Genomic DNA, 23,794 nt, shown 5'->3' with positions numbered 1-23,794 from the left:
CTCTTTTTTTTCTCTTCCTCTTCCTCTCAGTTTCTCACAAATGTAGCTTACTAGAAAATAGAATTTATTTCATTTTGAATTCTGGGGTCCTGAATTAAGACAGCAGCCACCCTAAGAATTGGCTTGGTGTCATCTCAATCTCCTGTTCTTTTAAATTGGATAGTTAGCCTTTAAGGGTAAGAAAGTATAAAACATTTAGCTCATCCCCAGAGAGTGACAGATTAGTGTGATTTGAATGGAAAGATGATGACTCTACTTTTTATTTCCATTTTCACTTTAAATTACCCAGTGCTATTCTGGGAAGATGGTGACTTGGAAGCAGCAAGGCTCCAGACCTCTGTAAACCCTTCAACTTCAATCAAGGACAAAGGGCTTTAAGGGGACAGAAAACCAAATCTGACAACAGAACAGAGCTGGGGGAATCCTCCTGCTAAACCAATTTAAAAGGTACACGGTAAAAAAAAGCCTCAATTCTTTGAACTGTCCAGTTCCCAAGGGGAAAGGAAAAAGGAGGATCCCAGGTCCCCTCTCCCACCTAATCTCCAGCAGATCCTGGAATCTCAGGGTGGGCAAGGGTACTAGTCCAGAGGGAGTGCCTCACTGGCATAGCTGTGCCAGACTCAAGGCTTTGATCACAGACGGCAGGCAGGCAGCTAGAGGAGAAACCCAGAGAGGGCTAAGAAACACTCCATCTTGCGCTGCCCCCTGTTGTGAGGAAGATTAGTTACATATAGTTTCTATGAACCTAACAGGAAGGGCTGGAGGATTCCAAGATGGAATGAAGGAGCAGGAAGTAGGGCTTGTGCTCTGAGAGAGACTCCATTAGTGGTTGGCACAAATTGTTGCTAGCCCTGGGAGATCTCAGAGTTAAGGACACCTTGCATCCTGATTCCCTGGGATCCTGAGTGGTGGTGGCTTCCAGCAAGTGGACAAGATCTGCAGAGCTACATCAAGTGGAGGAGGGGTTTGGGGTCTGGTGGACAGCATCTCAAGCACACTCTCTCTACTTGGGTACCTTGGACCACCTTGGCTTTTGGCATCCTGTGATCATCTGTGGATTATCCTCAAAGCCACCCTCAAAACCACCCTCAGGCCCTTTAGCTATGCTGGTCAAACCTGACTGGAAACAGGTTTGAAGCAGACTTCCCAGTGACTCCTGCACTGCTCCTTTGGGCCTTGCCTCCTTAGGACACTAAGATTAGAGAAGTCAAGTCTTCCCCTTGCCCTGTGGTTTTGCCATTTAGGTTTTAGTGTAGAATCCCCTATCCCATCCTTTTAGTTTCTCATAATTAAACTGTTTAAAACTTTTACCTTGCCTGTTGGTTCCAAAAACTCTGGCCTAGGGTGAGCAGAGTGACAGGCCAACTGCCATTCTTGATTCTTAGTCTCCCTATCCTGGTTAGTCCTGTCTCTCCTTCAACCCAGTGTGTGTACCCACAAAGCATTAGGGCACATTTACATCCCTGGTGCCCCACATCTCTTTTATACCCCCACCTCGAGGTTTTGACCTCAGGGCACTTCGAGATCAACCCCATCCTGACTTAATCCTATCAATACAGCAGATAAGAAGTCTTCAGAGGGTAGAGAAGCTCCAACACCCCTCCCCCATAGACTGTAATGAAAGTATCCGAAATCACATCTTTAGCTTTTACTACCAGCTGGGAAAGATCTGGCCTCAGGTCTGACTATCCTAATTAGTCAACAGAGCAGAGAAGAAGCACTTCCAGGACTGAATAGCCCAAACCCACAGATCAAGTAAATCAGTGATTCCCAAAGTGGGAGCTACCACCCCCTGGTGGGTGCTGCAGTGATCCAGGGGGTTGGTGATGGCCACAGGTGCATTTATCTTTCCTATTAATTATTAAATTTTCTTAAAAATTAATTTCCAGGGGGCTAAGTAATATTTTTTCTGGAAAGGGGGCAGTAGGCCAAAAAAGTTTGGGAACCATTGAACTAAATTATCAAAGGAGCAAGATTACAGCCAATTGCAGGGGGTAAAGAAAAAAAAGATATGAGTAAACAACAGAAAAAGAAAAAAGAAACTATAATCAACAGCTTCTATACAGGAATTGAACAAAAAGCAAATGGATCAGAGGAAGATCAAGGAACACCAAGAAAAAACACATAAACTCCAGTTTATGGACACAGGCTTTGGAATAAGTCAAACTCAAAAACTCAAAAAACAATCAACAGAGGCTGAAGACAATTGGGAAAAGAAAAAACATGAACTTAAATAAGAAAATAGTGTCATGAAAGCCAAAAGTGACCAGCTTGAAAACAAGGCAAAGAAAGTGAAAGATGACCTACAAAGAAAATCAGATCAGAAGGAGAAGGATGACCAAAAAGCTAGGGATGCAATTCAGTCTTCAAAAATCAGAATCCAACAACTAAAAGCAAATGACTTCACAAAGCAGCAAGAATATATAAAACAAAATCAAAAGAATCAACATATTGAGGAAAATATGAAATATCTCATTGACACAACCATAGATCTTGAAAATAGATCCAGGAGAGACAATTTGAGAATTATTGGACTACTGGAAGATCATGACAAAAGGAAAAGCCTGGACAGCATCCTACAGGAAATTATCCAAGAAAACTGCCCTAACCTTCTCGAATAAGAGGGAAAAGTGGAGATTTAAAGAATCCACAGATCACCTCCTACATTTAATGCCCAACTGACAAAGCCCAGGAATATTATAGCTAAATTCAATAACTACCAGACCAAGGAAAAAATATTACAAGCTGCTAAGAAGAAGTCATTCAGATATCAGGGAACCACAATTAGAACAACACAGGACCTGGCTGCATCTACACTGAAGGACTGGAAGGCATGAAATATGATATTCTGGAAAGCAAGGGAACTAGGCCTACAACCAAGAATCAACTACCCAACAAAACTGACTATATTCTTGCAGGGGAAAGTATGGTCATTTAATAAAATAGATGACTTCCAAGCATTCATAAAGAAAAGACCAGACTTAAACAGAAAATTTCATGTCCAAACACAGAACTCAAGAGAATCACCAAAAGGTAATTAAGAGAAGGGGGAAAAAATCAAAACTTTTTTAAGGGACCCAATAAGTTCAAATGATTCGTATTTCTATAAGAAAAGATGATATTGGTAACTCTTACAGTTAGAGGAACTATACTTAGAGGGAACAGTGACAAACTGTATAGGATGAAATGTCAAGATATATACATGTTTGTATGAATATATATAAAACTAGAGGTAAAAAAGAGGATACTATTAAGAGAAATGGGAAAAGAGACAAAAATGGGATAAACTTGTATTTCATAAGGAAGCAGATGATGGGAGCAGGGAAGAAGACCAATACACTAGAAGGGTAAAGAGGTCAGAGACAGGAAATATTTAAGTCGTACGTGCATTGAAATTGACCCAAAGAGGGAAGAACAATCAGACCTATTGGGGCAGAGAATTGATTTGTGCCCTATGGAGAAGTAGAAGGATAGCAAATGGACTGGTGGGGAGGGAAGCAATACTAGGGAAGTAGAGTGTGGAGGGTAACTCAAAAAGATCCTAAAGAAAAATAAGAGGAAAATAAAAAAGGAGGGGGAGAAAGGGAAATAAAATAAGGGTGGGGATTAGGGGAACTTCTTAAAAACAAAACACTGGTATAGAAGAAGATAGTGAAAGAAGAAAGGGCAGGACAAGAAGAGCAAATCAAAATGTCGGGGAATACACAGAATAATAACTCTGAATGTGAATGGGATAAAATGGAAGCAAATAGCAGAATGGATTAGAAACCAAAATCCTACCATATGTTGTCTACAAGAAACACACATGAGACATGTAGACACACACAAAGTAAAGATTAAAGTCTGGAGCAAAATCTACTGGGCATCAAATGAGAAAAAGAAGGCAGGAGTTGCAATCATGATATTGGACAAAGCCAAAGTAAAAAACAGATCTAGTCAAAAGAAATAGGGAAGGTAATTACTTCCTGATAAAAGGCAGTATAGACAATGAGAAAATATCAGTACTCAAAATGTATGCACCAAATGGTATAGCATCCAGATTTCTAAAGGAGAAATTGGAGGAACTGAAGAAGAAAATAGATAATAAAACTATACTAGTGGAAGACCTGAACCTTCCTCTATCAGATCTAGATAAATCAAACCAAAAAATAAATAAGAAAGAGTTAAGAGAAGTGAACAAAATCTTAGAAAAAATGGAGTTAATAGATATGTGGAGAAAAATAAATAAGGACAAAAAGGAATACACCTTCTTTTGAGCAGAACATGGAACATTCATAAAGATTGACCATGTACTAGGGCATAAAAACATAGCAAACAAATGCAAAAAAGCAGAAATAATAAATGCAACCTTTGCAGATCATAATGCAATAAAAATAGCTATTAGCAAGGGTATATGGAGAGGCAAACCAAAAACTAATTGAAAATTAAATATGATTCTCCAAAATCAGTTAGTCAAAAACAAATGATAGAAACAATTAATAATTTCATTGACGAGAATGACAATGATGAGACTTCTTACCAAAACCTATGGGATACAGCCAAAGCAGTACTAAGGGAGTAACTTATATCCTTGAGTGCATATATTAACAAATTAGGGAAGTCAGAGGTCAATGAATTGGGCATGAAAATGAACTAGAAAGTGATCAAATAAAAAATCCCCAGGTGAAAACTAAATTAGAAATCCTAAAAATTAAAGGAGAAATTAATAAAATCAAAAGTAAAAGAACTATTGAATTAATAAATAAGACTAGAAGCTGGTACTTTGAAAAAACAAATAAAATAGACAAAGTACTGGTAAATCTAAAAAAAAGGAAAGAAGAAAACCAAATTAACAGTATCAAAGATGAAAAGGAAGACCTCACCTTTAATGAAGAGGAAATTAAGGCAATCATAAAAATGATTTTGCCCAATTATATGGCAACAAATATAGCAATGTAGGTCATTGGATGAATATTTACAAAAATATAAATTGCCTAGATTAACAGGAGGAGAAATGGGATATTTAAATAATCCTATATCAGAAAAAGAAATTGAACAAGCCATCAAAGAACTCCCTAAGAAAAAATTGCCAGGGCCTGATGGATTCACAAGTGAATTCTATCAAACCTTCAAAGAACAACTAATTCTAATACTATACAAACTATTTGACATAATTAACAAAGAAGGAGTTCTACCAAATTCCTTTTGTGTCGCAAATATGGCACTGATTCCAAAGCCAGGTAGATCAAAAACAGAGAAAGAAAACTATAGACCAATCTCCTTAATGAACATAGATGCAAAAATCTTAAACAGAATGCAAGCAAAAAGACTCCAGCAAGTGATCATGAGGGTTATTCATTATGATCAGGTGAGATTTATACCAGAAATGCAAGGATGGTTCAATATTAGGAAAACCATCCACATAATTGACCATATCAACAAGCAAACCAACAAAAATCACATGATTATCTCAATAGATGCATAAAAAGCCTTTGACAAAATACAACACCCATTCCTATTGAAAACACTAGAAAGTATAGGAATAGAAAGGCCTTTCCTAAAAATAATAAATAGTATATATCTAAAACCATCAGCAAGCACCATAGGCAATGGGGATAAATTAGAAGCCATCCCAATAAGATCAGGAGTGAAACAAGGATGCCCATTATTACCTCTATTATTTAACATTGTACTAGAAACACTAGCAGTAGCAATTAGAGAAGAAAAAGAAATTGAAGATATTAAAATGGGCAACAAGGAGACCAAGCTATCACTCTTTGTAAAACTTTGCCACTTTGGTAGCAAAAAAACAATATGGTATTAGCTAAGAGACAGAAGGGAGGATCAGTGGAATAGACTTGGGGCAAGTGACCTCAGCAAGACAGTGTATGATAAACCCAAAGAGCCCAGCTTTGGGGACAAAAATCCACTATTTGACAAAAACTGCTGGGAAAAATTGGAAAACAATATGGGAGAGATTAGGTCTAGATCAACATCTCAGACCCTACACCAAGATAAATTCAGAATGGGTGAACGACTTGAATATAAAGAGGGAAACTATAAATAAGTTAAGTGAACGCAGAATAGTATACTTGTCAGATCTCTGGGAAAGGAAAGACTTTAAAACCAAGCAAGAGTTAGAGAAAATTACAAAATGTAAATTAAATGGTTTTGATCATATTAAACTAAAAAGCTTTTGTACAAACAAAAACAATGTAGTCAAAATCAGAAGGGAAACAACAAATTGGGAAAAAATCTTTATAACGAAAAACTCGGACAGGGGTCTAATTACTCAAATATACAAGGAGTTAAATCAATTGTATAAAAAATCAAGCCATTCCCCAATTGATAAATGGGCAAGAGACATGAATAGGCAATTTTCAGGTAGAAATCCAAAGTATCAATAAGTACATGAGAAAGTGTTCCAAATCTCTAATAATTAGAGAAATGCAAATCAAAACAACTCTGAGGTATCACCTCACACCTAGCAGATTGGCTAAAATGAAAGAAGGGGAGAGTAATGAATGTTGGAGGGGATGTGGCAAAATTGGGACATTAATGCATTGCTGGTGGAGTTGTGAATTGATCCAACCATTCTGGATGGCAATTTGGAACTATGCCCGAAGATCACTAAAAGATTGTCTGCTCTTTGATTCAGCCATACCACTGCTGGGTTTATACCCTAAAGAGATCATAGGGAAAAAGACTTGTACAAAAATATTTATAGCCGTGCTCTTTGTGGTGACAAAAAAACTAGAAAATGAGGATATACCCTTCAATTAGGGAATGGCTGAACAAATGGTGGTATCTATTGGTGATGGAATACTACTGTACTCAAAGTAATAATGAACTGGAGGAATTCCATGGGAACTGAAACAATCTCCAGGAACTGATGCAGAGTGAAAGGAGCAGAATCAGGAGAACATTATACACAGAGAAAGATACACTGTAGTACAATCGAACATAATGGACTTCTCCTCAACTAGCAGCAATGCAATGATCCAGGACAACTATGAGGTACCTATGAGAAAGAATGTTATCCACATTCAGAGGAAGAACTATAGGAGTAGAAACACAGAAGAAAAACAACTGCTTGAACACATGGGCTGATGGGGATACTATTAGGGATGTAGACGCTAAACAATCACCTTAGTGCTACTGTCAATAATATGGAAATAGGTCTTGATCAATGATATATGTAAAACTTAGTAGAATTGCGTGTCAGCTATAAGGGGAGAGGGTTTGGGGGAGAGGGAAAGAACATGAATCATGTAACCATGGGAAAATATTCAAAATAAAAATCAAATAAATAAATTGTCCAGTGCTTAGGGTAGTTCATAGAGACCATGTGGTAGCTTGTGAAGAAAGTTTAAAGCAGATTTTCAGAACAAGATCTCTTTAGGAAGAAATTCAAAGTTAAGTTTTAAAGCATGACCTGTAGAGGGCGAGCCTTACAGCAAAATTAGAAAATGCTTTTTTTTGTTGTTGTTTCCCCATTTTTTCTCCTTTTGGGGATTTTTAAGTTGGGAAAATGAGAAATGCAAGAAGGCAATTTATTTCTGTAAATCTTGGTCAAAATAGGTTTTCTCATGGCCTAGATATGATTCATTTGACTATAAGGCATTAAAGGAATTAAAGATGTGTATAGGAGCAAATAATCCTAAGGAACTTTTTTTCTGGTTTCTTTGGGGTTTTTTCCTTTTAATGTTCTACCAAACCAGGGTCATCCAACATTCCCTGTTCCCTGAAACTACACATTGAACCTCCTTCACCTTCTGGTTTGCTACTACAACCAGATCTCTGCTTTATTTCTTTCTAAAGACCTGACTCTCAACCTGGAACTATGATTTCCCACACTTTTCCTTCTTCTCCTCCTTCCCTGACCACATCTCTTCCTTCTGCCTCTGCCTCCACTCCTCCTGGGGTCCGTACTCTGTATCCTCCCCCTCCTCCTGTTTCCTCTCCTCTTCCTCTTCCTCCAGGTTCTCCCTTCTACCCTTCCCTTTCTCCTTCAGTTCCTCCTCTTTCTATTTTTTCTCCTCCTCCTCCCTCTCCCCTTTCTATTCCTCTTTCTCCCCATTCTGCTCCTCGCCTTTCTCTTCCTCTTCCCCCTTCTCTCTCCACTCCATGTGTCTTCTGTTCTATCTCTATTCAGACTTTAGACTTGGTAGTAGGAAGTAATCAACTCCCAAGTAAAGGCATGTTTTCTCTGAGAGAAGTTACCAGGAATGATCATGGAGAAAATTTAGTAACAATAAGAAATCATCTCCTATTGAGTAGCAGTGTTCTTTATAGATAGCTAGGAAAAAGTGCCTTCCTTTGATGTTGAACCCTTGTTTGTGATCTAGCAGGTTTGAAAAAATTTGTAGGACTTCCCACCACCCAAACTGGGTTGATATAATGGATCTCCTGTATGCCTTACTTCCTGAGGGAGATAGACAAAGCATCCTTGCAGATACTATGGAAAAAAATTGCACATAAAGGGTTTCGAATGTTGAAGAGAGGATTTATGGACAACAAAGGCAGATGGAAAGCGAAGGGGAGAGACTGGGGAGAGTGACAGTTGCACTCCCTGAGAAAACTCTTGCCTAGACCTCGGGACAAGAGGTAGCTCTCTTTGTTTCTCAGGATAGAAACTACCTCTATTGCTGGGATTTGGCCAAATGTTTCTGGACCTGGATTCCTGTGGATTGTGACATTGACCAAAAGGATTTGAAGGGAACTGCTAGAACTGTAACACCTATCTTTAGGGGCATTAGCCCAAAGAGACAGGCTAAACCAGCTCTGAAGGTCAGAATCTCTTTTCCTCTTGCTGTCTACTGCTAAAGACTTTGAACTTATCAAAACTAGCATATAGTATAGAATAGGAAGAAAGAAAACCTCCATAAGCCTGTGAGCCTTGGACTTGAAAACCAATCTGTGCTTAAGGTTGAGGGCAATCCTGACTTCCTTCTATCCTAATCCTTTCCCTTTAAGACTTGTTATTAAACAAACTTCAGTTAAATAAACGCAGTCAGATAATCTTTTGTAAGGGTAAAGGGAGTTGGAAGGGAGAAGCCATTGGCTCCCTGAGCAGTCAGTTAAGGTTGCTCTGAAGGTTAGCTAATCAGCACTCTTAGCTAACCTAAGTAACACTATTCTAGGGTTTCCCTTTCTGATTTACCTTTGTAAGAGAGTTTTCTTACACTACTAAATAATTCTCAAGATGAGAATGCAAAAAATGGCCTTTAAAAGACCCAAAATAGAACCCAAATGTAACTGAGGACTTCATACAATTATGTGAAGCCAAGGACACTTTATTAAGGGGTATGAAGTCTTGCTCCTCAAAACCACAGAACTGGGTTAAATCCTAATATATTAATCAGGAAGCAAATGAACGTCCAACCTATTTTTATGATAGGATTGTAGAATCAGAAACTAGATTTCTTGGGCTTGCTTCCTTTAAACAGATGGATTCTTGGATTATAAGAAAGCATTTTGTAAATCACTCTTCCCCAAAAATTAGAGAATATTTTGAGAAGAACTATCCAGATTGGTCTAGCATGGACATAGAGTAGTTGAAAAAAATGCCAGTATATGTTTTTGAAAGCTGTGAGAGGGAAGAAAAGAAAAAAGTGGAAAAGAATAACCTGAAAAAGCATAAACAGGGCAGGGAAAAAGAGGCAATTATTTTAGCCCCTATCTTAACAATTGAGGAAACTATGGCTCCTTTCAGGAAAATGGAAAGTAAACTGGCAGACAGAGTGTCAAAACTATGGCATTTCTGTGATAATCAAGGCCATGTAGCTGTAAATTGTAGAAGGAAGAATCAGGAAAATAGGAACAGAAGTTGGAGGGATAATAGTAATAGAATCTCCAGCAGGGCTCATCATTCTAATGAGGTAAATCAGAACCCAAACATAATACCCCTCCAAGAGTCTGTAGACACTGTAGGGGACCACAAAGGGATGGCCAGAGGAATGACCAGAAGTATGGTCAGAGGTATGTCCAGAGGAATCAGGATTTCTGATGGCATGAGAGAGGGAAAGGGACCTCAAGGAATATGGAGGTGAAGTTTACTCCTTTCCAGACCCCAATGTCTTGTTGATGCTAATTATTTGTCTGCTCCCCTCCCCCAAGGGAAAACTTCATGCAACACAATCACACATGTAGATCTACACCCAGGAGACAAGGTGTATATAAAGAATTTTCAGCCCACAAATTAACAAATCTCACACTTTAAAATTTCACCTACATGATTAACACTCTTTCCATCACTTTCCAAAGTCTAGACCATCAACAACAGCCCTTGGTGAGTAGAAAGAATGAGAACAGTTTAGGGAAGCAATTAAATGAGTTTATTGAAAACAGGAACTGAGGAAAGAGGACAACCAAGATGAACAAGTAGATCCTGGGCTGCTGATGGATGTGAAGGAGGGATAACTGCAGTCAGATCTCCATCACCACCTCCCAGCTGGATGTAACTTCACCAACACAATTCCTTTCCTTCCCAATCAAAGAAATATCCTGAATTCTTCCCTGAAAGTGAAGAAAGGACCTTCAGCATTCCTTGCACAGATTCTTCTTTCTTCAAAGAAGCCTGCAGAGCACACAGCAGCTGGTAAAGGGGGGCCAGGAGGAGAGTGAACCAGCTAAGAGAGCACCTGGATACAGTGCAGGATGTAACAGGAAATAAGTGACTCAGAAAGGAGATGATTTCCCAGAGGCTGAGGGACAGTGGAAGGATTGCCAGTCAGGGACAAATTCTGTGATACAGTAGCCTCTGGACCCTGGCACAAGTCATGGCTCCTATGGATAATGTTGGAAGGAAGGAAGAAGGAATACTTCCAATTCAAACAAAGTGAAGGGCAGCTAGGAGGTCCAGTGGATAGAGAGAGCCATATCTGGAGAAGGGAAGCCCTGCCTTCAGATCTGGTTTCACACACTTCCTAGCTATTTAACCCTGGGAAAGTCATTTAATCCCATTGCCTAGCCCTTACCTGCTAGTTGGTTATCCTTGGAACTGATCCCAGGACAAGTTGTAAGAAGATAAAGATTTAAAAAGAAACAGACAAACACAGTAGAAATATCCATCTAGATGCTAATACAACTTGCTTGAGTTTCTTATTTGAGATCACCTTCTTCTACCACTCATGGAGCCCAGACCATATCTGATTCCTTCTCTATCATCCCAGGAAATTAACACAGAATGTTCCCCATCAAGGGCTGACTTTCTCCTCCTATTTCCAAGCCATTCATGACAATCAAGCCTATACTAACTGACTCCCTGTGCCTTCATTCCCAAGTTCCTGCCCTATGGTATCCTCCGAAACAAAGACTAGCTCATAATACCTCAATGCTATAACAATCTTGGTCCCAAGCAGAGGATGTTGCAGGAAGGAGGCATACCTTCAATGATCCACTATTGCCCATATCTGTTTGAACCCAGCCAGGATGAATAGCAGCACANTGGATCTCCTGTATGCCTTACTTCCTGAGGGAGATAGACAAAGCATCCTTGCAGATACTATGGAAAAAAATTGCACATAAAGGGTTTCGAATGTTGAAGAGAGGATTTATGGACAACAAAGGCAGATGGAAAGCGAAGGGGAGAGACTGGGGAGAGTGACAGTTGCACTCCCTGAGAAAACTCTTGCCTAGACCTCGGGACAAGAGGTAGCTCTCTTTGTTTCTCAGGATAGAAACTACCTCTATTGCTGGGATTTGGCCAAATGTTTCTGGACCTGGATTCCTGTGGATTGTGACATTGACCAAAAGGATTTGAAGGGAACTGCTAGAACTGTAACACCTATCTTTAGGGGCATTAGCCCAAAGAGACAGGCTAAACCAGCTCTGAAGGTCAGAATCTCTTTTCCTCTTGCTGTCTACTGCTAAAGACTTTGAACTTATCAAAACTAGCATATAGTATAGAATAGGAAGAAAGAAAACCTCCATAAGCCTGTGAGCCTTGGACTTGAAAACCAATCTGTGCTTAAGGTTGAGGGCAATCCTGACTTCCTTCTATCCTAATCCTTTCCCTTTAAGACTTGTTATTAAACAAACTTCAGTTAAATAAACGCAGTCAGATAATCTTTTGTAAGGGTAAAGGGAGTTGGAAGGGAGAAGCCATTGGCTCCCTGAGCAGTCAGTTAAGGTTGCTCTGAAGGTTAGCTAATCAGCACTCTTAGCTAACCTAAGTAACACTATTCTAGGGTTTCCCTTTCTGATTTACCTTTGTAAGAGAGTTTTCTTACACTACTAAATAATTCTCAAGATGAGAATGCAAAAAATGGCCTTTAAAAGACCCAAAATAGAACCCAAATGTAACTGAGGACTTCATACAATTATGTGAAGCCAAGGACACTTTATTAAGGGGTATGAAGTCTTGCTCCTCAAAACCACAGAACTGGGTTAAATCCTAATATATTAATCAGGAAGCAAATGAACGTCCAACCTATTTTTATGATAGGATTGTAGAATCAGAAACTAGATTTCTTGGGCTTGCTTCCTTTAAACAGATGGATTCTTGGATTATAAGAAAGCATTTTGTAAATCACTCTTCCCCAAAAATTAGAGAATATTTTGAGAAGAACTATCCAGATTGGTCTAGCATGGACATAGAGTAGTTGAAAAAAATGCCAGTATATGTTTTTGAAAGCTGTGAGAGGGAAGAAAAGAAAAAAGTGGAAAAGAATAACCTGAAAAAGCATAAACAGGGCAGGGAAAAAGAGGCAATTATTTTAGCCCCTATCTTAACAATTGAGGAAACTATGGCTCCTTTCAGGAAAATGGAAAGTAAACTGGCAGACAGAGTGTCAAAACTATGGCATTTCTGTGATAATCAAGGCCATGTAGCTGTAAATTGTAGAAGGAAGAATCAGGAAAATAGGAACAGAAGTTGGAGGGATAATAGTAATAGAATCTCCAGCAGGGCTCATCATTCTAATGAGGTAAATCAGAACCCAAACATAATACCCCTCCAAGAGTCTGTAGACACTGTAGGGGACCACAAAGGGATGGCCAGAGGAATGACCAGAAGTATGGTCAGAGGTATGTCCAGAGGAATCAGGATTTCTGATGGCATGAGAGAGGGAAAGGGACCTCAAGGAATATGGAGGTGAAGTTTACTCCTTTCCAGACCCCAATGTCTTGTTGATGCTAATTATTTGTCTGCTCCCCTCCCCCAAGGGAAAACTTCATGCAACACAATCACACATGTAGATCTACACCCAGGAGACAAGGTGTATATAAAGAATTTTCAGCCCACAAATTAACAAATCTCACACTTTAAAATTTCACCTACATGATTAACACTCTTTCCATCACTTTCCAAAGTCTAGACCATCAACAACAGCCCTTGGTGAGTAGAAAGAATGAGAACAGTTTAGGGAAGCAATTAAATGAGTTTATTGAAAACAGGAACTGAGGAAAGAGGACAACCAAGATGAACAAGTAGATCCTGGGCTGCTGATGGATGTGAAGGAGGGATAACTGCAGTCAGATCTCCATCACCACCTCCCAGCTGGATGTAACTTCACCAACACAATTCCTTTCCTTCCCAATCAAAGAAATATCCTGAATTCTTCCCTGAAAGTGAAGAAAGGACCTTCAGCATTCCTTGCACAGATTCTTCTTTCTTCAAAGAAGCCTGCAGAGCACACAGCAGCTGGTAAAGGGGGGCCAGGAGGAGAGTGAACCAGCTAAGAGAGCACCTGGATACAGTGCAGGATGTAACAGGAAATAAGTGACTCAGAAAGGAGATGATTTCCCAGAGGCTGAGGGACAGTGGAAGGATTGCCAGTCAGGGACAAATTCTGTGATACAGTAGCCTCTGGACCCTGGCACAAGTCATGGCTCCTATGGATAATGTTGGAAGGAAGGAAGAAGGAATACTTCCAATTCAAACAAAGTGAAGGGCAGCTAGGAGGTCCAGTGGATAGAGAGAGCCATATCTGGAGAAGGGAAGCCCTGCCTTCAGATCTGGTTTCACACACTTCCTAGCTATTTAACCCTGGGAAAGTCATTTAATCCCATTGCCTAGCCCTTACCTGCTAGTTGGTTATCCTTGGAACTGATCCCAGGACAAGTTGTAAGAAGATAAAGATTTAAAAAGAAACAGACAAACACAGTAGAAATATCCATCTAGATGCTAATACAACTTGCTTGAGTTTCTTATTTGAGATCACCTTCTTCTACCACTCATGGAGCCCAGACCATATCTGATTCCTTCTCTATCATCCCAGGAAATTAACACAGAATGTTCCCCATCAAGGGCTGACTTTCTCCTCCTATTTCCAAGCCATTCATGACAATCAAGCCTATACTAACTGACTCCCTGTGCCTTCATTCCCAAGTTCCTGCCCTATGGTATCCTCCGAAACAAAGACTAGCTCATAATACCTCAATGCTATAACAATCTTGGTCCCAAGCAGAGGATGTTGCAGGAAGGAGGCATACCTTCAATGATCCACTATTGCCCATATCTGTTTGAACCCAGCCAGGATGAATAGCAGCACAAAGGATGCCTTCTTCTTTAAGGAATAAACCCTGGCACCGGGTGAGCATGTTCAAGGCAGCCTAGTAACAGGGAATGGGGCACGTAGGGAAGAGGAGGGCACAGATTAGCTGTGCAAATGAAGGTCTGTAGTACCATTATCCCCTCACCATCCACCCCAAACTTCCTCCCTTCTTCCCACCCAATATCCAATGTCCATACCTTACTACAGCAATATGACAAAACATGACCAAAATGCCAACCATAAATTTCTGTGATGGAGCCTACAGCAGAAGAAATGTTGATGATAGCAGCTCTGTTACAACTGAGACTATCCTGAGGGCCCATTTGAGCAGCCTTCTTCAACAAGGGCAGGAACATCTGGCAGGTTTGAAGAAAGACAGGAGAATAGAGACATTTATTGTTGTCATAAATCTAAAATGATAGAGATTCTACATGGCCTCAGCTTCCTTTCCACCTTAATGCAATTAAACAACTTTTTATTAATAGAATTGTGAAAAACCCAGGAGAAGACATAAAATTTAGATGGAAGATCCCTGCCCTCATGGAACTTACAGAGAAACATTTTATTCAACAAATAGAAAAGAGGGAGAGAGGAAAAGGAAGGAAGAGAATAAGGGAGAGCATAGATGGAAGGGGGGATCAGTCCCAAACAAAACAAACTCTAACCATTGAGAGTAGATCTCAAAGAGAGCTTAAAAAGAAGGAAAGGAAAGTTTATTGTAGTTGTGCTTATTGTTAACTTGAGACCCCATTTGAGGTTTGCTTGGCAGAAATAGTGAAGTGGTTTGCTATTTCCTCCTCCAACTCATTTAAAAGATGAGGAAACAGTCAAATAGGGTTAAGTGACTTGACCAGGATCATACAACTCCTAAAGATCTGGGGCCAGATTTAAGCTCAGGTCATCTTGACTCCACACCTAGTGCTCATTCCACAGTGCCATGTAAAACCTCTGGAACAGAGAAAGAGAAGAGGGTTGGGGTGGGGGGGCAGAAGAAAATTATTTCAAATTGAGAACTCTTAGGCTAAACATCATCCTCTCTCAAAAACCCCTTCTTTTATTCTTTTTTTTTCAAAGAGAAGAAATAAAATGAAGAAAATGAAAAGTATAAGAGAATAGAATCAAAAGAAATTCACATTTAACTATCAAAAAAGTAAATGTAAATGGAATAAACTAACCCACAAAATAAAAGAGTACAGCTTAGTTGAGTAGTAACCTAAATCCAACAATATAACAAGAAAAAGACATTGAGGGAATAAGCATAGGAAAAGGAGAAACAAAATTATTCCTCTGTACAGATGACATGATGATTTATGTAAAGAACCCAAGGGAGAAAACTAACACTAATTGAATAAATTAACCATTTCACCATAGTTGAAGGATATAAAATAAAATGACATATATCCTGAATATTTTTCTAAAATCCTAACAAAATTTAGAAAGAACAGATAGGAAAGAAATTCTGCTTAAAATAACTACAATAAGTTTAAAACACATGGGACTCTACCTCTAAACACACACACAAGAACCAAATGAACAAAATTACAAAATTCTTCACACAAAGACTGATCAAAAGAGTTGGAGATATATTTCCTGCTCATGAATATACTCAGCCAATATAATAAAGAGGACAATGCCACCAGAATTGATTTACTTATTCAGTTTGATACCAATAAAACTATGAAAGGATTACTAAAGCTAATTTTTAAAGATGACAAAATTCAGATAGAAGAAGAGAAGGTCAAGAATTTCAAAGGCACCCATGAAAAATATGAGAAGGAATAGAGTCAGGTAGTATACAAACTGAAATTGTACTACAAAGCCATAATTATCCAAACAATTTGATACTAGTTGAAAAGAGACAAGTTGATCAGTGAAACAGATTAGATAAAAAATAGATGAACACAAACTAGCAGAGTCGTCCAATAGTTCATAAATCTAAAGATCAAACATATTGGAGAAGACTTTGACCTTTGGCAAAAACTGCTGGGTAAACTGGAAAACAATTTGACAGCATCAAGGTATAGACTGGCATGCCACAAACTTTATCAAGAGAAGCTCCAAATGGGTACTTGACTTAGAGAATATGCTAACATAAAAAAATTGAAGGGGACTAGGGAAGAAATTATCTTCCAACTTTAGGAATAGGAGAAGAATTCATAACCAAATGATATATAGACAATGAGAGAAAGGAACAGACCATTATGATTACATAAATAATATTAAGTCCTTATACAAACAAATGCAAGGCAAGTGAAATTAGAAGGCAAGTGGATAAGTATGTAAGGGAAATTCTCTGCAGTAAATTTCTCTGATAAAAATAGTTTTTTAAGATATAATGGGAAATAGTTTAAATTTATAAATGTAAAAACCATTCCCAAATTGACAAATTCTCAAAAAATATAAAAATGTCATATTTAGAAATAGAAATCCAAGGACACCAGTAGCCATTTGGTGAAAAAACACTCCAAATTATTAATAATTTTTTAAAGAACTCTAAATTTCCACTCATACCATTAAATTGGAAAAGTTGCCAAAAATTGGAAAATGACAAACGTTAGAAGAACTGTGGGAAAACAGATACATGAATGCATGAAAGAAGTTAATTGATATAACCATTCTGGAAAACTATTTGGGACTATGCCCTAGAAGGTATTAAACTGAGCATATCTTATAAACCAGGACTATGACTAGTAGTTCCATACCTCATAGAGACCAAAGAAAGAATAAAATGATGAGGATTACAAAAATATATACAGCAGTCATTTTTGTGGTGGCAAAGAACTGGAAACTAGACAGGTCCTCACCAACTGCAGAATAGTTGAACTAGTAATAGGATATGAATGTGATGGAATACTATCCTGCTAGGAAAAATGACAAAATGGCCAAAGACTGTGGGGACCATGCAAAACCAGTGTTTGAGGAGAGGCCAGACTGGTAGCTGCTCTGAAACCTCAGCTACTATCAAGGTCAGTCTGGGAAACAGAGACCAACTCCTAGCTCTCTCCTTTGTTTCTGCCAATTGTTTATAGAAGCAATTCTGATACATACCCATAACATTATTCTTTCTTCCCTTGTTTCTGCTATACAAATTGTGGTCTAATGGACCACTAGAAGAAAAATAGGTAAAGCAGATTCTTTAAAATTAGTCACTTCCCTGTACTCTAAACTATAATTGAGCAATTATAATGATTATTCTTTTTAATTATTCTTTTTAATATTAACAAATTAATATTAATAAATTATTAAACTAGAGTTTAATAAACCATATAGCTACTAAAAGGTTAATTCTCTGAGTCATATTGATGAGACTGATCAGTTAAAAGTAGCCAATTTCCCAAGTATAGGGTGAAGATGCAACAAACTGAGGGTTCCATAATTTTAATATTTCATAAAATATTCTATTTTTCCCATACCCTCAGGTGAATATCAAATTGACAAAGTACCATCACAGGGTTATCCCTGGGAGCTTCTGGGGAGATCAAAATGGTATGAAATTGCAAGAGAGTATTCCCTGGTGAGAGCAGGGGGGATTTTATATCTTGGGGAAAGAATTTGACCATGCCACTGCTAGCTGGAAGTGATCACTACCTCATATGCTTTGCTAATAATAATAATAATAATAATCATAGATGCTTTGCTAATTAGTTAACTAATGATTAATTGATTGTTAATTAAATAAAAAATTAAGCTTATTTTTCTGTAGGTTAAAAAAATACACAAATTAGATAAATGAGAGCTACTATTGTAACTATACACGTAATTAATAGTGCTATTGCTACATTTATATGAAATACAATGAGGAAAACCAAAAGACAGAGCAGTTAACTTTTTCCCAGTTCTAATTCTTAAAGAGCTGAGATCTGCCTCCCTGTATTTTTTAAGCATTATTCTCCCTGGGGCCAATCAGATCAAGATTCACCCCCTCTCCCACTACAGCCCTCTAAAAACATAAAGGTGCCTGGCTTTAATTGGAGGGAAAGAGCCACTCATTTGGAAATGTGGGGAGCAGCCAGATTGAGAAAGGCCTAGAAAGCGGGGCAGGGAAGTGGAAAAGGAAGATCCAATTCCCCCAGCTCTGGGACTGTGAGAGAGGGGGTCACTCATGTCCAGAGGGAATGTGTGCTCTGTATGGGGCCTAAGCAGGAAAAGTCTTACCTGGCTCATCTTTAATATACCAGCAACATGAGTCTGGTACAGCTGGTGCATGGATTCTTCTGACTCAGACAGGAATGAGTGGGGAATGATCCTTCCTGCATTGTTGATGAGTAGATTCAGCCCCAAGCCCTGCAGCTGGTCCTCGACAGAGACAAAGGTCTCTTGGATGGAAGCACTATTCTCCACATCTGTTAAGAAAGAATATTCAAGCAACTTATCCAGTATTTCTGCAAGCACCATAGGAGAAACTGGGGGATACAAGAACATGGAAGGAAACAATCCCTCTTCTTAAGGAATTCCCATTCTAAAGGAGGAAAGGGAAAAGAGAGAGAGAGAGAGAGAGAGAGAGAGAGACAGAGACAGAGACAGAGACAAACATGCACTACATATGCATGCATGTATGTATTTGTGCATATAGAAAATGTCACATATGCATATTTAGACTCCTCCATCCCAAATTTGCATATGGGATATTTGTGCTCAACTTGTGGCTGAGTCTTCTCTCTGAGTATTGGTCTGATCAGTCACAGTCAGACACACCGTGCATTGATCCTGACATAGTGATGACATTTTGGTCTTCTTCAAGCAGAAAAGGACAACTACCAGGAAACACACACATATGGCTTTCTAAGTGCCCATGTGTCAGAGTATATACAAAGTCAATATAGAGAGAAGAAACAGAGTGTATTGTGTATAACAAATACCAAGTAGAAAATTAAAAGGTACTTCAAAAGGGAAAGCAGTAGCAGCCAAGAGGGTTCAGGAAAGATTTCCTGTTCAAGGTAATGCTTTAGCTGAGACTCAAAGAAAGTGAGTGATTCCATTAGATGAAAGTGAAGAAGTAATGGATTCCAGGCATGGTGGCCCTGCCAGAGCACAAAAAGGGAAATGAGAGCTAGAGAAGGATTGGTCATAACCAAGAGGTAAAAAGCCTTTTGGTCTGGATGAAGAATGCGGAAGGGAGAGTATAGCATGGGAAAATCTCATTTTTGGTGAACTCAACACCTGTAAATTCAAGGATAGGTGATTACCAACCCAAAAATATATCAGAAAAATACAGAATGAACAATTTTTCAGTTTCTGGCAAAATCCTCACCATTCTTTCAAGTCCAGCAAATTTTTCCAGCAGTTCACCCAAAAAGCACTACTCTGAGTCATGACAAGACTACACCAAACCTTAGCTCCCCTTACAGTCTATCCTGGACATTTGCTTGTAAGAAGAACTTTGAAAGGAAAGATTTGCTTGAAACAAGTGAGGTCCAACTCAGAGCAGGGCTTCTCTTTGTTTCATTAGCACTATTTAGTCAATAATAATGGCTCTAAAACACAAGAGTTGTGATGTTAATAGCTCTGCCAAGCCTAAGAAAAGTAGTAAAGTGTCTAGGCATTTTCATATAATAAGTACATATTAATGATAGGGAACCACTATTATACTGGATCTTCATTTTATTAGGAAGGTCTTTGCTGTGTGAACCTGGGCAAGTCACTTAATCCCCATTGCCTAACCCTTACCACTCATCTGCCTTGGAACCAATACATAAGGGGTTCTTTTTTAAAAAATAAAAATAATTTTTAAAAGAAAGGTCTTTGAACTTATTGGTCCCATAAAATGAGTTTCACCTATAATATAAATTGAGGCTGAAAGAATATTTTGGGACCAAAAGTGTAAAGGACTTTAGGAAGTGACAGAGGAGTTTCTTCTAGAGATAATGGGGAGCCACTGGGGTTTATTGATCAGGGGAATTACATGGTGAGATCTTGACTAAAGAAATAGTACTTTGGCAGCAACATGGAAAATTAAATGGAGTAGAGTAATACTTGAGACATGTAAACCTTTTGGTAGGTTATTGGAATAATGCAGGCATGCTATGAGGAGGAGGAGGTAAATTTAGAAGGTAATGTTATGTGAGCATAGATAAATGGTTGAATGTGAGAAATGCTGTGGGATTAGATACATCAAAATTAGGCAACTGATTAGACATGTAAAGTAGGGTTAAGAGTCTAGGACAGTGATGGCTAACCTATGGCACAGATACCAAAGATGGCACACAGATTCCTCTCTGTGGACACAAGGCTGTTCTCGGCCTGTCAGAGTTTGCTACTAGAAAAGCAGAGGGACTTGGGCTCCCTTCCTCCTCTCCACTATACCCCACAACATTTTTATACATCCCCTGACCCTCTGCCCAATAGTCCAATGGTAGCACACAGGGGGTAAGGTGGGCAGCTCACAGGCAGTAGAGCTGAAGAAGAGGACTATAGCCCTCAGGGCTACTCCCCTCACCCTCTCTACACTCAATGAGGACTTTCCTCACTTTACCCACCCCTCTGCCCAGCAACCCAATGGGAATCCTTTCTCCCTCCCCTGCCTTGGGCAAAGGTGGGTGGAACACAGTCCAAACTCAATGGGAGGGAGAGACATGTCATATGGTGTCTGGGGGTGGGTGGATACAGCACTCAGTCTGGGGGATGGAGTGGGGGTAGGGTCTGGCACTCCATCTCTAAAAGGTTTGCCATAACTGGTCTAGGATAATACTGCTGTTGTGTATGAACCTGCAAGACTGGAAGAATGAAGGTGCCTTCAAAAGAGAGAAGAGAATGTGGACAAAGGGTGAGTTGTAGGAAAGATAATGAATTATTTCTGATATATTGCATTCAAGATGTTAGCAGGACAACCAGTTTGAAATGTCAAGTAGGCAATTACGATGAGAAACTAAATCTCAGAAGAAAGACTAGGGCTAGATTTAGAAATCTGTGAGCTGTCTTCAAAGAAATCATGATAAATTAAATCAATTAATTATACATTAGGGGGCAGCTCAGTGGATTGAGAGTCAGGCCTAGAGATGGGAGGTCCTAGGTTCAAAGGTGGCCTCAGACACTTCCCAGCAGTGTGACCCTGGGCAAGTCACTTGACCCCCATTATCCACCCTTACCACTCTTCCACCAAGGAGCCAATACACAGAAGTTAAGGGTTTAAAAAAAATTATACATTATTATACATTTAAGTTATACATTTAAAACAAATTACCAATTTAAATGTAATTTAGCTTTATACATAATACTTATAAATATTATATATATATATATTACAAATACTATGTATAAGTATATAAATATGAATAGGAGCAAACAAGCTTTCAAACAAATTAACATAAAATTATTAATTACGACACTTTAATTAAACCAAGAGTTGCTGATGTGATCAGTAAGAAAGTGCCTGAAAAAAGAAGAGGGGGCAAGATAGAGCCACTGGGGAATGAGCACAATTAGAGGGCATGAAATATATAATGAGACAGCAGAGAAGTCTATGAAAGTCTGGTCAAATAATAAGAGAAGCAAGAAAAGACCAAGGAAGGGAGGATTGCAAAAGATCAAATAGAGCATGGAGATGGAGTAAAATAAGATCTGATAAAACTCAGATTTGTGAATTGAGCGCCACAACTGTACTGGGCAAGACAGCTAGGTGGCACAGTGCCAGGCCTGGAGCCAGGAAAACTTGAGCCCAAAACTGACCTCAGACATTTACTAGTCATGTGATCCTAGTCAAGCCACTTCACCCTATTTACCTCAGTTTCCTCATCTCTCAAATGAGCTGGGGAAGGAAATGGCAAATGCCTCTAGTATCTTTGCCAAGAAAACCCAAATGGGGTCAAAAAGAGTGGGGAATGACTGAGCTGAACAACAACTGAACAACTACTTGCAGGAAGGGGGAAGAAGAGTGAGGAAAAGTTTGAAGAGAGAAAGCTGACCTGAGCGAGTGCTCCAGCAATTCAGGAAAATGGCAAATCCTTTGGCACTGTCTTACCTTTCCCTTTTGGTCCATGTATCTCCCTGCCAATTGCTGTGGGTCAACTGGCTGTGACCCGTGTCTATTATCACCTGACTGTCAGCCAGCTCAGTACCCAACACCAAAGACAGAGTCTTAACCCCACAGCTTCTAAAAATCCATCCTTCTGCCCAGAGGGATGATAGGGAAAGACATCAGGCAGATACTGGAGAAAAGATGCCACCTGATAAGAGCTTCAAGGTGCTCCACCTCCAGGACTATGTTGACTTCTCCATGTAATACTCTCTACACCCAAATGCCTCCAAATCCAAAAGAAACAAATCATCCTTGGCCCTAAATGGTGGATTCCATGGCAACTGGCAGGGCTGATATTGGCAGGCAGAGAAGCCCCTGTCCTGAGCCCCTCAGACCACCCCCATGCCTCAGCCTGCTTAGTGTATGACACTATTTCTGACAGTCTCAGGAACTTCTTGATACAAAAGGCAGAATGCCTAATGCCTGGCATCTCTAACCTGTGTTCTAGAAACAAAGAGATGGAGATAGACTGAAACCCTGACTAAGCAAGGGGAGGAGCCCCAGAGACCCAGAGAGGGTGTAAATCTCCCTAAGACACACAGAAAGGTAGACAAACCAGAGGACCTACCTCTGGACTCTACACTCACTCTCCCTTTTGGAGACCTTGGTCCTTGTTAGGAAGATGTAGGAGCATGAGCTACGGAGTCTCATTTTACAAAAGGGGATCTCAGTCAACATTTCACTATTTCCTAGTTGCAGGAAATTTCAGCCAATCACTTTTCTCTGAGCCTCCTTTCCTCAGCTTTAAACCATCCTATCCCTGGATCCCCCAGGCGCCCTACAAAGGTCCTCTTGCCTCTTACTCCCAGAGGCCTTGCAGTAGAGAAGCAATGCTCTAACTTATGGGACCTGGGGAAATGCCAGGGAGAACAGGTGCGTAGCTGGGGCAGCATTGCGCTATTAGGAAAGGGGGAGGGCAAGAAGGGACAGAGTAAGCTTCTGAAAGGAGGCTCACCCAATGGGAGGATCCGGACAATGGAGTGCTGAGCCGCCAGCTCGCGAAGTGCCTAGAGAATCAAAAGAGGGAAGACATCCTACAGCGACATGGGGGTCACCCGAAGGGAAATGGAGGGGGACTTTGAGGAGTCCCCTCCCCTGCACCTCCCAGGAATGCTAACACGGGGGCAGTTTAAGCTCACCGGCCCTAAGATCCCACCACCACCACCACTACACCCTCCTAGAGATGACATCCCCTTCCCTGTCCCCCTCCGCCTTTCCCCCCCTCCCTCCTTTGCCTCCCCGCAAAAACTCATCCCCAGAGACCTAGCATTACAGAGCCACTCAGCCATCACTTAATACCCAG

The 23,794-nt window shown here is 39.7% G+C and overlaps 1 protein-coding gene and 1 long non-coding RNA gene across 2 annotated transcripts; both read right to left on the bottom strand.

Moving 5' to 3' along the window:
• Positions 1-10,293: 10,293 nt before the first annotated feature.
• On the bottom strand, positions 10,294-11,425 carry LOC123234642. Its single transcript, XR_006505349.1, has 2 exons — positions 11,368-11,425; positions 10,294-10,497 (listed from the first exon to the last, which is right to left on the bottom strand). It is a non-coding gene; the product is annotated as an uncharacterized LOC123234642 (long non-coding RNA).
• A 1,916-nt stretch (positions 11,426-13,341) lies between these two features.
• LOC123233272 (C-factor-like) lies at positions 13,342-23,681 on the bottom strand. Its single transcript, XM_044659424.1, has 6 exons — positions 23,631-23,681; positions 23,447-23,498; positions 18,633-18,820; positions 14,675-14,833; positions 14,416-14,535; positions 13,342-13,606 (listed from the first exon to the last, which is right to left on the bottom strand). Exons 1-6 carry the CDS (start codon positions 23,679-23,681, stop codon positions 13,493-13,495), a joined length of 684 nt encoding a protein of 227 aa, XP_044515359.1. The 3' UTR covers positions 13,342-13,492.
• Between the last annotated feature and the right edge of the window lie 113 nt (positions 23,682-23,794).

The sequence above is a fragment of the Gracilinanus agilis genome, chromosome 2 (assembly GCF_016433145.1).
Source record: "Gracilinanus agilis isolate LMUSP501 chromosome 2, AgileGrace, whole genome shotgun sequence".
NCBI classification, from domain to species: Eukaryota; Metazoa; Chordata; class Mammalia; order Didelphimorphia; family Didelphidae; genus Gracilinanus; species Gracilinanus agilis.
This window is presented reverse-complemented; position numbering and strand designations above follow the sequence as displayed.